This window comes from Diabrotica virgifera, chromosome 6 (genome assembly GCF_917563875.1).
Source record: "Diabrotica virgifera virgifera chromosome 6, PGI_DIABVI_V3a".
In the NCBI taxonomy this organism is placed as follows: Eukaryota; Metazoa; Arthropoda; class Insecta; order Coleoptera; family Chrysomelidae; genus Diabrotica; species Diabrotica virgifera.
Window position 1 is genome coordinate 224,031,160 of NC_065448.1, and position 16,044 is coordinate 224,047,203.

At 32.0% G+C, this 16,044-nt stretch overlaps 1 protein-coding gene across 2 annotated transcripts in view; it reads right to left on the reverse strand.

The window, feature by feature from the left end:
- Window positions 1-14,583, reverse strand: part of LOC126887263 (KAT8 regulatory NSL complex subunit 2) — a 45,079-nt gene extending 30,496 nt beyond the window's left edge. Inside the window, exons 1-7 of one of the 2 annotated variants that reach the window (XM_050654679.1) lie at window positions 14,491-14,583; window positions 10,885-11,102; window positions 6,351-6,522; window positions 3,642-3,805; window positions 1,227-1,363; window positions 559-681; window positions 329-469 (exon numbers count right to left, since the gene is read on the reverse strand). In XM_050654679.1, the coding sequence (XP_050510636.1) occupies window positions 329-469; window positions 559-681; window positions 1,227-1,363; window positions 3,642-3,805; window positions 6,351-6,522; window positions 10,885-11,102; window positions 14,491-14,501 (966 nt within the window). In that variant the 5' untranslated portion in view covers window positions 14,502-14,583. Of the gene's footprint in view, window positions 1-328; window positions 470-558; window positions 682-1,226; window positions 1,364-3,641; window positions 3,806-6,350; window positions 6,523-10,884; window positions 11,103-13,334; window positions 13,791-14,490 lie in introns of those variants that run through there. The other variant, XM_050654678.1, reaches the window with a different exon arrangement.
- Between the last annotated feature and the right edge of the window lie 1,461 nt (window positions 14,584-16,044).

A 16,044-nucleotide genomic window follows, 5' to 3' on the forward strand; every position in this document is an offset into this window, starting at 1 on the left:
GAAGCGGCTCTAATTATGCTAAATGAAACCAATTGTGTCGCAAATTCCTCGGTAGAATGCAGTAGGATGTGGTTACCCATACTGAAAGAGGAAGTCAATAGAAAGAAAATACCACGATTAGTAAGTCAATAACATATCGAGTTAGTACAAATTTTATATTTTAGTATTACATACTTATTGTAGATCTATATATTATTAATATTATTTATAATTTAAACATATTAAAGTCAGAATTTGATATTAGTTTTTTTTTATATTTTGAGGTCTAGAATCTACAACTTAGAGATTGGACATTCATAACGAATCACTCTGTAAAAAAATAACTTACCCTTATTTGCCCATAGGATCTCAATATAGGAACATCCATGTGAAGGGGACAAGTGGCGTCGTCCATAGCAACTATGGGTGTGGGGCATTCAATATCAGCTGTCATTTTGCCGCAAGCTCGAAACAAAACTTGATTGTTATCCTAAAAAGTCGATACGATAACATTTTGAATACAATTATTTAGCTTGTAGACTTCTTCTAAGATATAATTTTTTTTATATGCATACATACCTCAAGAATATGTTTTTGACAATGTTTGGCTAAAGGTAAAGACCGTTCACCACATTTGACTCCACCTTCAGTGAATATACATTTGGAATAGAAACTACTCTTCGAAGCTCCGTCAGTTGCCAACTAGAACATTAATTTTATATTATCTATATTATGTATAAACAATACTTTTATTTGAAGAGAATATCGACGTAATAATCTGTAAACTGCGTAACTCCATAATTCTCTGAAAATGAGTTATTACTGCCATCTGTTCCCTACTTATCGTTTCAAACAGAATACAAGTGCATATTTTTACCAGGTGAGTAAATAGTGACCTCTTCGTATAAACTGTATCTCCCTTGCCGCCTTTAATATGAAAAATATGTAACTCCCTAGTTTGTCATACCACACAACTGACCTATCACTGTTTAGAAAGTGATATTTTCAAGTAAAAGTTGGTAGTAAGTAATATTAAATACTTATTAAACAATATATAAATATTAGTGATATGTGCATCTATAAAGTATTCCGTTTTACCATCCTATCTTTTAAAATCTGAGATACATAGTATTCGCATTAGTAATATTTTTTGCTCGCAGAGAGCAAAGTAAATGGAGTTGAGCAGTTTACAGATTAGGCCGACGATACGTTTTTTTTTAAATTCTTTGAAAGTTTGGAATATTTACCTTTACTCTAAGATCTCTTAGCCTCTTACTTAATATGGCATCAGTACCATGGCACTTTTGATAGTTATATAACGCTTTTAATTTTTTATATAATCTCTGTTCCTTTGGGTTATCACGCACTTGATTATAAATATTACCTAAAAAGAATAAATACATATTTTTTATTCTAAATACACACATCAAAGAAAAATAGAAGTAGGAGGTAGGGGGTCAGAAAATTTTAAAAAAAAACCAAAAAACAAACTTGGCAGTTTACTTCGAGCAACCAAGAGAAGCGTGACTACCTGACTTGACAATGGCAAGTGCGATCTTGCCGAAACATCAAAACAATAAAAATTATTCAACACAGAGTCAAACCCGTAAAACCACAGAAAGTACATAAACACGGAAAAAACGAAACAGAGGCATTATCAGAGATAGAGACGGAGAGATATATTATATTGTTTCTAAAATGAGAAAGGTACTTTGTGCAAGAAAGCTGAAATTAGACTTGAGAGTTAGGCTGGTAAGGTGTCACATTGTAATGTTATAAACGTCACATCTTTGTTATTTTATTTTTAAATAATTATTTTACTTTATTTTCTTTAATATTTCATTAGTAAGATTTTTCTTCTATTTGTTTTACCAGTTTTCTTCGTTAAAAACTCGTTGGCGCCCTCTTTTATTATCTCCCATTTAATATATCTCTTTTCATCTAACATCTAAATCATCATACTGAACGTACCCCGTATATTCTTACTCTGTAAATGTCTTAATACGGAACATGCCTACCTTTCTACAGTTCACGCTGTCATTTCAATTCTCCAAATGGTGGTGGTAATATTATAAAAGGCAATTACAGAGCTGATAATAGCTATCTATTTCCAGACTTATTATTCTCTTGGGGTGAGTTTTGTTCCAAGTTTTTTATAGTCTACTTTTAATTTTTTATAATCATTTTTATTTAAACCTAACCTTCAAATGTTCAACCATGTGTTAGGTTTCTATATTTCATCTATTGATACGCTTTTAGTAATCAGATATTTAACTATTCTCCTCATCTTAATTCCACTTAATTTATTCTTGTCATCTGCTACTCTTTCTGACGATTATTTCTTAAAAGAATGGCAGACTGGCACACTTTGGTTTTTCTTCTTGATTATTGATATGTGTCTTTATCTTATAGTTTTTGGGAATAAGATCGCCGTTCTCCCTCCGGGAGTTTTAACAACACTCAAATCGCCGGCGATAGAACAACGAGGACAAAATCATCCAGACTGCAATGAATTTCATCTAGACTGCAACTAACCTGTAGACCTGGTGGCCCAGAACATCCACGTCGCCAGAGAGAGTTGCAGAACCATTCGACATCAAGAAGTTACCATCGAACCAACACCACAAGCCATGCATAAGTATAATCCAAGAATTGTTAGTTTTTGGCAAGAATTTGAATATATTTGTTAATGCATTTAATAAGTCACATTTTTATTATATCTTTATTAAACAATAAACATGATTGGTTAAAATACTGTTTTGTTTGCTTCATTCCGAATTTTCACAGTCCATATCTAAGATTAGGACAAGGCGAACACACACCTTGAGAGATTGAGCTAAGCTAAGGGTGAACGATAGCTATCTTTGTTGGTTGAAATATTATTTTCAATTGGCTAGGGTAGTCTATTGTCGTATCTCGTTTCAACATTTTCTCGACTCTGCTTTACACTTAAGCATGGACAGAAGCATGGGCTCGACTTCTAAGATAGGAGCATGGACACTTAACACGTCGATTGCTAAAAAGTTGCATTTGAACTGTGGGTGCTTAGAAGAATCCTAAATTATCTCCGGTATGATAGACCAAGCATGTAACAAACAACAAAGTCATGAGAAGAGTCAACAAAAGAATAGAAATATTGGAAACCATCAAGACACGAAAGCTGCAATACCTGGGGCATATTACGCGTAATAAGAGATACAACATACTTCAATTAATTATACAAGGGAAAATCTAGGGCAAGAGAAGTGTATGAAGGAGAAGAATCTCATAGTTGCGCAACTTGAGGGAATGGTACAGATGCACATCAATCGAACTATTCAAAGCAGCAGCATCTAAGATCAGAATAGCCATATTGATTGCCAACCTCCGTCGCGGAGATGGAGAATTTGGTAAGCTGGCAATGAAATTGATACTCTAATGACTACACTCATGCTCATGCTGCTGACACTTTTAATGTTCATATGTCTATAAATTATAATAATATGGCATATTTATAATATGTAGCTTATTGAATGTGGGAAGCCGGCAGTATTGCCATTTTATGTCCCTATATCTAATCGAAATGTAAATGAAGTGTATATTCCTCACTTTACACACAATGATTTTCCTATATAATTCTAAGATTAAATTTTATATTTAAATAGTAAATTCCTATCACTTACAACATGTTTCTTTCTCTCGTTTCAACAAATGCAAATACTTTCTTCTTTTCTTTGTTAATAAATATTGTAGATATCTATACTGTTCAATATACGATGACTGCAACTTTATTAGTTTATCTCTAGCTAGTAAAGTAATTTCTTCGGCTGTATATACATTGGCATGCCTAAAACATAAAATTTCACTAAGTATGAAAATATACGGTTTTTGTTATTTTTCTCATTTATATTTCAACAAAACGATTCGATTTCACACAATATAGTTAATAAGACATCTTTCTAACTTTATTTATTCCTTCTAAAAAGTACTTTTAGTCTAAGAGCTAGTGAACCCTCCGACTAACGGTCGTCCTGTAAGGCTAGAAATTTGTCTAGTGATAATTCATAGCACACCAAGGCTAAAAACCATGACCTGGCAGGCATCAACCGTGCACGTGTATCTACCAGGTGAATCGAAAAGTGCAAATTTAGGGGGTAAAATAAACTTTCTCCTGTAAAGTTTAAATTTAAGTATGTGTTTGAGTAAGTCATTTAGAAGAAATGTCATTGTGTACAATGACAGGCGATTCTGAAGAGCATAAGACCTTGCCAGGCAAGGGGAAAGATTATGGGTTTTTCCTAAAATTATTTTTTTTGCATCGAACGTTTTTTTAGGTTTTTTGAATCATTCCAAACAGAAAAGGTCTTTGGTGATTTTTCTCTTAAGTTAATAGTTTTTTATTATATAAGCGATTAAAAAATTTGAAAATTGCGAAATCGGCCATTTTTAACCCTAAATCGGACATTTAACTAAAAATTTCAATGTTGCCAAGGTAGATAGATATTCTTTAAACATTGATTGATGAAATCCCTAAGAGTTTTTTGCGATACAATATCGAAAACCCCTTTGTTTTTTAATTACTAATCAAGCGGGCGCGACACTGTAGTATAATGAGGACGTTTGAGTTTGCATAAATTCATTATCTCGAGAAAAGGGCAAATTTAAAGAGAAATCCTCGACAGGTCGATTTTTATTCTTAAATTAGGACTTTTTGGCATATATATAATACTAATGACGTCATCCGTCTGGGCGTGATGACGTAATCGATGATTTTTTTAAATGAGAGTAGGGGTTGTGTGATAGCTCATTTGAAAGGTTATTTAATTTTCTATTCAGTAATATAGGCATTAACATAATTATTTATACAGGGCGAACAAAAATTTTTTTTTAAATTAATTTAGACAAAAAGAAGAAAAAATTGTTTGTACACCCTGTATAAATAATTTTGTTAAGGTTTATATTACTGAATAGAGAATTAAATAACCTTTCAAATGAGCAATCACACAACCCCTACTCTCATTTAATCAATCAATGTTTAAAGAATATCTTGGCAACATTGAAATTTTTAGTTAAATGTCCGATTTAGGGTTAAAAATGGCTGATTTCACAATTTTCAAAATTTTTAATCGCTTATATAACAAAAACTATTAACCTAAGAGAAAAGTCACTAAAGCCCTTTTCTATTTACTTTGTTCGATCCAAAATTTGGCTAGCTGCGAAATAATAATTTTTAGTGTATATTTTTCCATTCTTTTGAATGGCTGGAACAGATTTGAAATTTTCTCGCCTGAAATTCCTCAAAATTCGAAAAAACTCATTTTTTGGGGGAGGGGGAAACATCAAAAAAGTGTTTTTTTTTTCGAATTGTGAGGAAGTTCAGGAGAGAAAATGGCAAATCTAACCCAGCCATTCAAAAGCACGAAAAAAAATACACGAAAATATAATTACCTACATATTTCGAAGTTTTGCCAAAAATGACTTACATAATTAACAAAATTCTTTTTTGAAAAATTCAAAAAATGTTCCTGGCCGCAATTTTAATTTAAAAAATCTGAAAAAATCAGTATGCTCTAGGTATAACATTGTATGTTCATAATTTTTTCAGATTTTTTAAAGCAAAGGATTGCTGAGTAAACGCTAAAAATATGAGGGGGAACACCAAAAAATGGGTTTTTTCGAATTTTGAGTAATTTCCCTCGAGAAATTGGCAAATCTACTTCGCCATTTAAAAGAATGGAAAAAATACACTAAAAATAATTATTTCTCAGCTAGCCAAAAATTACCTACATACCCTAAAAAATTTCTGAAAAATTCAAAAATTTTTTCTGAGCTCAATTTTGATCCAAAAAATCTGAAAAAAACCAGTATGTTTTAGAGCTTAACAATATACATTCACAAAATTTTTCACATTTTTTAAAGCAACAGATCGCTCAAAAATTTTTTTTTTACAAAAACAACTTTTTTACGATAGGGGACACCTGGGGTCACATAGGGTGCTAAAAATTTGGTTAGGGGCGTTTTTAAATACGTACATACTTTCGATTGCCCAATACCAAGTAAGAATCCAGCCGAGTGCAGATTTTGCCATCTTATCCAGCTATAGCCTTTAAAAAGTTTTCCGAGGGAGGACCCCCTTTATGAACACTCCCCAGACCCCCGGAACATTGCGTACCGGAACCTATATTGTTACAAAAACATCACTGGTTTGGACTATGGGTAGAAATTGTTTTTAAGAATCTGTATCTTTGTGATCAACAAATACTGTCTTTATTGTATGTTAGACAATCTCTCTTACCAAGCAAAAAATAGAGATGTTATAGATATAAAGAAATTAGAAAATATTACTATATTTTCTCATAAACTAACCCAACAATAATTGTTTCATTACTTACTTTAAAAGATCTTCATTTTCAGAATCAATGCTCTCGTCATCAGAACTATCAGCCTGGATGTCTGGCCATACAGAAGACAATGTGGAAGGCTCTATATCACTTTCTGATTCACTGCAGACATCCAATATGCGGCTACATTTTTCACCCTGGACCACGCTAGCATCAATATCAACTAAAAAATAAAACACCTACTTCAAGTCTATTCCTATTCTGGTCAGAGTGTACATTTTTCTAATAGACCACTCATCAGCGATAAAAAACTGTTAAACCGTGGAATTTTGAGAATCAACACCGATTTTAATGAAAATTTGGATTCAAGCTCGGTTGACCCTCTTCTTTAAAATCTACCCTATGTCGAACCGGGCTTTTGCCTTGGGGTTGAAAACAACCCCATCGGGGGGATGAAATTTTTTTCAATCAAAATAACTATGGAAATCTATACAGTGACCAATTCTGAGTAAATTTTGTTCCATAATTTTTTTTGCAAAATTGATACTTTCCAAGTTATTAGCGATTGAAACTGCATTTTTCATTGAAAAAACTCGTTTTATAACAGTTCTTCATGAATAAATTAAAAAATTTTAATTTCATAGAAAAAATCATTAAGAACAAAATTGTAGCTAATAAAAAATCAAAAAGATTTGCGTCGGAAAGACCTATGTAAACCCAATAACGACTGAGTTATTACTCTTTAACTTTAAAGGATGGTTATTTTCGAAGAACCTCAAAATGGAAAACCTTCAATTTCAAATAACTCCAATGCGGTGCAATTTCTTGGAAAAACTTACGGACATATTTTAAAGTTCATTAAAAAACCTTTCAAATAAGCTCCGACAAAGGTTTTTTGCATAAGATTATGAGACTTATGACGAAAATAAAGTCGATCTCCGCTTTTTTCTTTTTGAAATGTAACTCTTAAACCCTCGTCAATACAATCCTACAATAGAAATGAATAGCTTCCCACTTGAAATTAACTTTAGATATAATTGATACGATCCATGCGATTTGACCGGTTTGGAAGGCTTAGTTTAGAAAAAATTGTTGATTAAATTGACATTTTTATAATGACATTCAAATGAAATTTTTATAATTAAAAAAAGTGCATTTTTCTTAAATAAACCTAAAAGTATTCATGCTACAAAAACAAAAAAAAAATCAAAATTTTCAGTAAATAAATCCTACAAATAATATTTGAAACGTTTTTTCATATTATGAATACTTTTAGATTTATTTGAGAAAAATTCACTTTTTTTAAATTATAAAAATGTCATTTTTCGATTTAATCAACTATTTTTTCTAAACTAGGCAATCCAAACCGGTCAAATCGCATGGATCATATCAATTATACCCAAATAAAGTTAATTTTAAGTGGAAGCTATTCATTTCTATTAGGATTGTAATGACGAGGGTTTAATTTTTACATTTTAAAAAGAAAAAAAAAACAGAGAGACTTTATTTTCGTCATAAGTCAGTCAGAAGGTTTCACTCCTGTTGAAATGTTTCTCATATTTCTGCCAAATCGCGGTCATAAAGCAGAAGATTTAATTCTCTAATGACATTCTTGCAATAACATTATATCGATTTGAAAAACTGCAGGGGACAATCCTACGACAACGCGTCAGTTATGAGTGGAAAATACAATGATGTTCAGGCTAAAATTAAAGAACATAATATTTATCTTGGTGTTGTGGATTCCGTGTGCCGCCCACTCTCTAAATTTAGTTACAAAAGCTGCAGCTGAGTGTTGTCCTGCTTTCATAGCATTCTTTGATTTCTTAGAAGAGCTATATGAACTATATGTATTTTTCACTTCCTCTACATATACTCGTAGCTACAACTTGTTAATCGAATGTTTAAAAGCTGCGTCTTTTAGCGAGACCAACGCCGACCATGGCAGAAATATTATTGTTCCTAAAAGAGTAAATACTACTAGATTGATCTAGAAGTGATGCCGCAAAAGCACTAGTTATTGGTTATAATCAGATTAAAGGAGCATTATCTAAAATTCCAGAAGACGATGAGCAACAATTTAAAACTCGTAGCGATGCAAACGGTTTGTATAATCGAATGTGTTTACTGGAAACAGGAATATTTGGAATGAAATCTTAGAGAGGACAAACAGCACAACTCATATTCTCCAAGATCCAAATATTGACATTAATTCAGAAGTGGCGGCACTTAGATCTCTTAAAGAATTTATATTCTTTTAAGGAGTATTCGACTTGTCCCACTGGATTATGGAATATCTTCAGTGACTAAAATGACAACACCAGAATAATTTCGCATTCAAAATTTTATCGCTATTATAGATCACTTCACTCTTTAAATCAGAGGTTTTTTGCATATGAATCCATTCATTCCAATTTTGGATTTTTACATCATTTGGAAAATTTAACTTCCAATGAAATTGAAGCTCACTCACTGAAGCTTACTGACATTTATACCAATGATTTAGATTTTAGATGAAAACCTAAATGTCGAAGTGGTATAATTTGTAGAGTTTTTCAATTCAATTAAAGAGGAAATCGGCTCATCAAATATAAGTAAAGAACTTCAAACGTACCGACTGCTATTGTAATAATTAATTGGAAACATGGACAAACATGGCTAACAAAAAGAATGATAATAATTATTTCCAAACGTTGAGGTGACACTTCGTTTATATTAAGTTCTGATGCTAACTAACTGCAGTGGAGAAAGATGATTCTCAAAACTTAAGTTAATTAAAAATCGACTTCGGTCTATGATGAGCCAAGAGCGTTTGAGTTATCTCTCTATAATGAGCATTGAACACGATGTCTTAAAGCAACTAGACATGTCCGACATAATCAAAGAATTTTCAATTAAAAAATCTCGAAAAGTACCCGAACTTAAACCATACATCTTGTTTATTATATTTCACTCTATTTTACTCTTTTATTATTTAAAAATATATTTATAAAAGTAGCTTAACATTTTTTTTTAATTTCTAAAAGGGAAAACCCTGTAGTTGGCTGTATACCATAGTTATAACAACAATTATTTTAATGGTAGGAGGTAGGGCCCCACACCAATTCTGCCCAGGGGCCCCCACACCAATTCTGCCCAGGGGCCCCCACTGCCTTAAATCCGGCTCTGGTTTACATAGGTCTTTCCGACACGAATCTCTTTGTTTGTTTATTAGCTACCATTTTGTTCTTAATGATTTTTCTATTAAATTAACATTTTTTAAGTTATTCAAGGAAAACGGGTATAAAACGTGAGTTTTTTCAATGAAAAATGCATAGTTTCAATCGCTAACAACTTGGAAAGCAGGGGCGGTTTCTCCATTGGTTCACTTGTGCAGCGAACACCCAATCAAATTTCATTAAAATACAGATTTTTAAAAATCTCCTAAATATTATAGTATCATTAAAATATTTTTTCTTAAATCTCATAAATATCATATCATTAAAATAGAACTGTTTTTATTAATCGTATAATTTATTTGAACTACACCGCTACGCTAGATGCACGTGGCAAGTGCAGAATTCAAATTGAATCCAGCCACTGCCACTATACAGTAAACGTGTAGAAGAACGAAAGATCTTAAATCCGTGAACCAGCGATTCTCCTATCTTAAAACATTGAGGATTTGTGCATTGCACACAGAGACCGGGGCGGAGCGTTTCGATTCACAGTTTGGCATTTTCTGTTGTGGGAATACAATATTGGTAGTTTTTTTAGGATGGAGTCTTATTCAGTGAAGTTTATAAAAGAAAATGCAAATATTTTTGAAAATCGACTTCTTATAAAAAGAATGGACTAACTTGGCCGGCGATAAACTTTGTACAAGAATGTGCAATAAGAAATAAAAAATTTAAACATTGTTTTAAAGTTGAACAATATAGAAAACCTTCGTGGTTATGCAGGTGTGATAAACTACATTCTTTGTTTTGTTTTCCATGTTTAGTGTTTTCAAAGAATGAAACTATAATTTCAATCTCGGTCTTTGGATGCCGTTACAATAAACGGATTTTTAAACAGTTTTGACAAAGCCATTTCAATATTCGTAACTTCATCGTCCACCTTCACCACCAAAGAAGCGCCATCATTCAGTAGCAGTATCATTATCTGCACAAAACAAAAAAAGTGTGTGACATCCTGATTAATCGGGTCAAAGATAGGTTTCAATTTACAGAACATCTTTTGTTGTATAATTACATTCTTTAATTGAACACCATCCTTAAATTACCACGAACCGCCACTGTTGGAAAGTATTAACTTTGCAAAAAAATTTTATAGAATAAAATTTACTTATAATTGGTCAATCTATCGACTTCCATAGTTATTTTGATTGAAAAATTTTCATTCCCTAGAGGGGTTGTTTTCACCCCCAGGGCAAAGGCCCGGTTCGGCGTAGGGTAGATTTTGACAAAGGTTATAATTACTACCTAAATCCAAATTTTGAAGGAAATCGACCTTGATTCTCAAAATTCCAGGCTGTTGACTGGACTATAAGCATAAGAAACATTTTGATAATTTCTTCATTGATTTTTGAATTTATCAAACTTACCAAATGGATCTAAACATTTAGCAGACTTCAATTCAGAATCAGGAGTAACTCTATCATCATCAGAATGCTGGGTACTGGATGAACTGTTTCTATTTCTTGGTTTGTAAACATAATGTGACAAAGAACTTAACAATACCTCAGCAGTACATGGCAGAGGATGCTTTGAGTTTTGTCTATTCCTCGTCAGAGTAACCTTCAAGGCATGTTCGCTACAGTACCTATAAATAAGTAATAATAATAATGTTTACTCCACATAAAGGGAAAGTGTGTTTAATTTATAAAAAGGTATTTACAAAAAAAATTAAACGTGATATTTATCGGGTTTTACCTTGTTGAATCAGTATAACAGTTGATTTTATTTATTTTTATTTTTAATTTTTTTAATTATAAAATAAAAGTTAACTGTATACCTATTACTCCAACAAAAAAAAATTAATCTGCATTCTTTTTAGAAAATTAAAAGGTAAAATGTGTCCTCGTTCGATTCTTCTCTTATCATTACATCTGGAATTCGATCTACGATATAATTACCGGTTTTTAAATTTGTTATTTAAGCAGGCATCTCTTCAGGCATCTCTTCTGGAAAAATTATTTTCTTGGCCAAATCTTTATCAAATCCCTTTTCATTGCTTCACTTATTAGAAGGGTACTTTTATATAACTTTGATAAATTGTCCAGAGTTGGTAAGTCTATGGTTGCTTTTTGGGATGAAATTTGTTTTTGCCTTTTAGGGCGTAGAGTAGGAGTTTTTTTAAATTCAAATCAATATCTTCTGATATTTTTATTAACTGGTTACGGCTTTCCGCTATTGTCTTCTTTAGAATATCATCCAGTAGAATCACTGTTAGGTACAGCATTCATTATATCATCTGAGAATATACACAGCGTTTTTGTAAAAAACTTTTGACACACTGGAATTCATTCATGGTAAGATAGTGGAAAGAAACATTTCTTACTAAATGTTCGTTCCTTTTTTTGGGAAGTTTTAGGCGCAAGTTTGGTCCTAATTAGTTTAACAGTTATATTGTACAAAATAAAACTTTTTCTAGACTAGACTACTACTACTAGATTCCAGTAATTTCTACAGAGTTTCAATAGTCTTCAGACAACTTTTCAGTACACTTAAATTTAAATTTACTAGAATTGATTTGCTGTGGTACCTTGGAAGCTCTGAGTTTGTTTTTGATTATAAATATGGGCCCCATTCTAACCCCTTTTTTGTTTTTGTAATATTCAATTATCAATTTATGACATCTTTTATTGGGTTTTCGCAGGAAAAAAGTGTGATGAAATTTAATAAACTATCATAGTCTAAAATTCTTTATTGGATTTTTAACAGTTTTTAACTTAGAAATTTTTCTAATAAAATTAGTAACTTTACACAGGAAAAAGAAGATAATGATTCTACCGGATTCTCATATTATAAATATGTTTACAACAAAGTATTTTTATCAGTAAAGTTATATATCGAGTTGGTGTTATTTAAAAATATGAGTTAACGGTTTTTACCATGTTTGGTTTTTATTAGTTATTGTGCTTAAAAATGTTAATATTAAATAAAAACATTTACCAGTGGTAGGAGACGTGATTTTACAACAGCGGAAATAAAAATACCGGATTTCATAATTTTGGTATTTATCGAATTTCGCTCGAACCCCTCTATATAGAAAGATCATGATAATGGATAGACTACATAACAATCATCCACACATAACCACAATTGATCGGTTTGAGGTTGTAAGCTCATACTTATATCTGGGATCATTGATCACAAATACAGGGTCACTACAAGAAGAAATAAAACGTAGATGTGATCTAGTAAAAGTTGCCACAGCAAAAATGACCACAATATGGAAGAACTGTCAAATTTCAAGAGATGAGGTTGATCATCTGCATTCCCAATACTAACTTATGGATGTGAATCTTGGACCCTGAGACAATCGGAAAGAAGGATATATGCCACTGAAATGTTCTGTTGGAGATGAATGCTACGAATTCCTTGGACCGACTGTAGGACAAATAATTCAATTTTAAGAAAGGTAAAAGTTAGCCAACAACTTTCCAGTAAAGTCCATCTCCAACAATTAATATACTTTGGACATGCTATTAGAGCAAACACAGAAAACATGGAAACACTCATACAAGGAAAGGTGAAAGGCTGAAGATCACAAGAAGATCCCAAAAAGATGGATCAATCAAATTACAGGTATATGCAAAAAACCTATGCATGAGTTAAAAGAAATAACCAGAGACGGAGACCTTTAGACAATACACGACATCACGTCAACCACTACACTCCCTCTGTGGGGTCAGGATTGAAGTGAGGGAATATAACCAAATACCAAATACTTTACAATGGAAATTGCTATTTCTATATTATTGCCGGATATTATGGCTAAATTTTTGAGCTTTAAAAAACATTAAACACTCAATTTTTCAGTTATTCTTACCCAAAATCCTTTTTATCACTTCGTGGAGCAGGTAAATTGCATTTTTTACCATTAGTATTGTATGTAAAGGAACATTGTTTATAGGGAGCATTTTTATCATTAAGAATGTGTTTCATGCAGTATTGATAATTATCCAAACACAACTGGCTACACTCGTAAGGTTGATATGTACATTGTCTTTTATTCTTCAATTCGCGTTCTAACTCTCTTCTTAATTCGATTTCTTGTATGTTGGTTTCACTACTTGAAGTTAACTCCATCTGTGACATTTTTTTATTTATTAAAAAGTTTACACTATTTTAAACAAAGAAACCTAATGAAATTAAACTTCAAATCCCTTTAAATTGAAACCAAAAACAAATAACACGCCATACGTCATTTCTCGTTCAAAAACATTCAAAAATTCAAAATGGTTTTCATTTCATCACTTATCACTTATCTATCACTTTTCATTTCATCTTGTGTTGCCAACTGCCAACCTTCAAGCAAGATTTTTCTCTCTCGCTTTCAGCGTTGCCACATTTAGTAGATTTCTACTTTTTTGGTAGATTTTTGATTTGTTTAGAATTCTATATTTTCGTATTATTTCTATATATATATATATATATATATATATATATATATAACAAAGGAGCACTCGTAAGTGTAGGGTTTTATCGGTCAAGTGGGTGAAAAAAGAGACAAAGAATTCAGCTACTTCATCTATTTATTGAAGACGTTTCGTCTACTGCTCAGTAGACATCATCAGTTCATCTACAAAAAGAGTGGTATAAGAAACAACATCCAAAAGAGAGGTAAAAAAGCACTAGCGTTACCTTAAAAAGACATGTAGCAACAGATAAGATGTACATAGTAAAAAAACCTTATCCATGAACCAACGTAATGTAAAAGTATATAACATTTAAGTGTATAGTTAATATTTAAAAAACTTTAGTACAGCCAAAGACAAGACCATGTGGTAACAGTCACATATAAAAAACAAGTGTAAAAAAGCCGGCTTGCTTTTTTAAAGTCAAGAATGAACCAAGAAAAAACCAGATTCACACTTCCAAAAACTTAGTAGTATTTAAACATACTTCATTTTAACTTTAGGTAACATCATTAAATAAGTAGAATGCTAATATGCAACTTTGAAAATTTAAAGTTAAATAGTTACCAGCAGGTCATCCGAGCCCAACTGACACACAAAAGAAAATGGAGTTTGAATTATCAGGTGTAAACTGACATCTCGCCAAGAGGCAGGCAACCTTTAAAAGATTTATAACAAAGAGTGACTGACAGCTGCAGTGCAGCGCGGTAAAATTTAAATTGATGTAATTAAAACAGTTATATAAGTGTTTAAAAAGTGAAAGTAATATCAAGAAGTAATCAAGGGATGTACCTTATACCTCGTAGACAAGAATCACAGTTTAATTTAAACAAGTGAGGGCACTTCACACAATTATATGGAAAAGTGCCTACGTTAGTACTGGTAATCCAGTTAACTAACTAATATATTAGATAGTACAACAGTATAACTCCCATATATCGCAGCTCAAAAAGCAAGAAAAAATATGCAATAATTTAAGAAAATTTATAAATCAGTTTAGCAAAATGTAATTTAAAATTAATATCAATAATGCAAAATTTTATCATATGGAAAATTTTAAATTGTTTAATCTATTAAGTAAACTGTTATTATCAAAAAAAGTGGGAAAAGCTTGAAAAAACCACCAAAAACTTTTTTTACAATAAAATAATTTAAGAGTAATAACGTCGACTGATTCCGCAAGATCAAAATTAAAGAAGTGGGAAAAGCCTGAAAACCACAAAACTTTTTTACAATATAATAATTTGAGTGTAATAATACCAACTAATTCTGCAAAATCAATGCATGGTATATTTGACTCAAGTTACTGATGTCAGTTCTCTTGTTAAGTACATTAGAGGTTTTTAATATGAAACACATCTCTAAGAACTGTCTTTTCGACAGGTTGCGTTCATTGCAAAGGATCTTGGCTTCATCAAAGTCCACCTTATGTTTTGTATCTATTGCATGTTGGGCTAAGGCACAAGTTGGTTTTTTCAAATTGATATCACTACGGTGTGAAATTAAACGTGATTTTAAAGCTCGCTTTGTCTGCCCTACATAACATGCGTCACATTCAGCACAAGGTATGTGGTAGACCACATTCACTTGTTCCAAAGGGGACAAGGGTGTTTTAGTCTTAGAGAACAAATTTCTGACTGTTCTTGCGTTCTTAATTGCAATCTTAACAGGAATATTATTATTTTTATATAGTTTAATAAGTTTATCAGTAACCTGAGGAAAATAAGGAAGTGAAGAAAACTGGGAAACAGGAGTCCCAAGATTAGTAGTAGGCAGAATTGTGATGTTAACAGTATTATTCGATATTGATCTAAGTTGGTCACCATTGGGTATGTCGTTCAGAGAAGAACCGTAGCTTTGGGAAAAAAGAAATTTATTGATCAGGGAGGAAGGGTAGGAATTATCTACCAATATACTTCTGAGTAGCAGAAGGGATTCCCTTCGATTAACCGGATGTGTCAACCTATGTAGCCTACAGCTTAAAGCTTTAATAAGATTTATTTTATATTTAAAAGGATGACAAGAATGGTAGTTGAGAAACCTATTGGAGGCCATTGGTTTCCTATACCAACTTGTACAAAGTGTGTTATCTCCACTTCTAGTGACACGCATGTCCAAGAA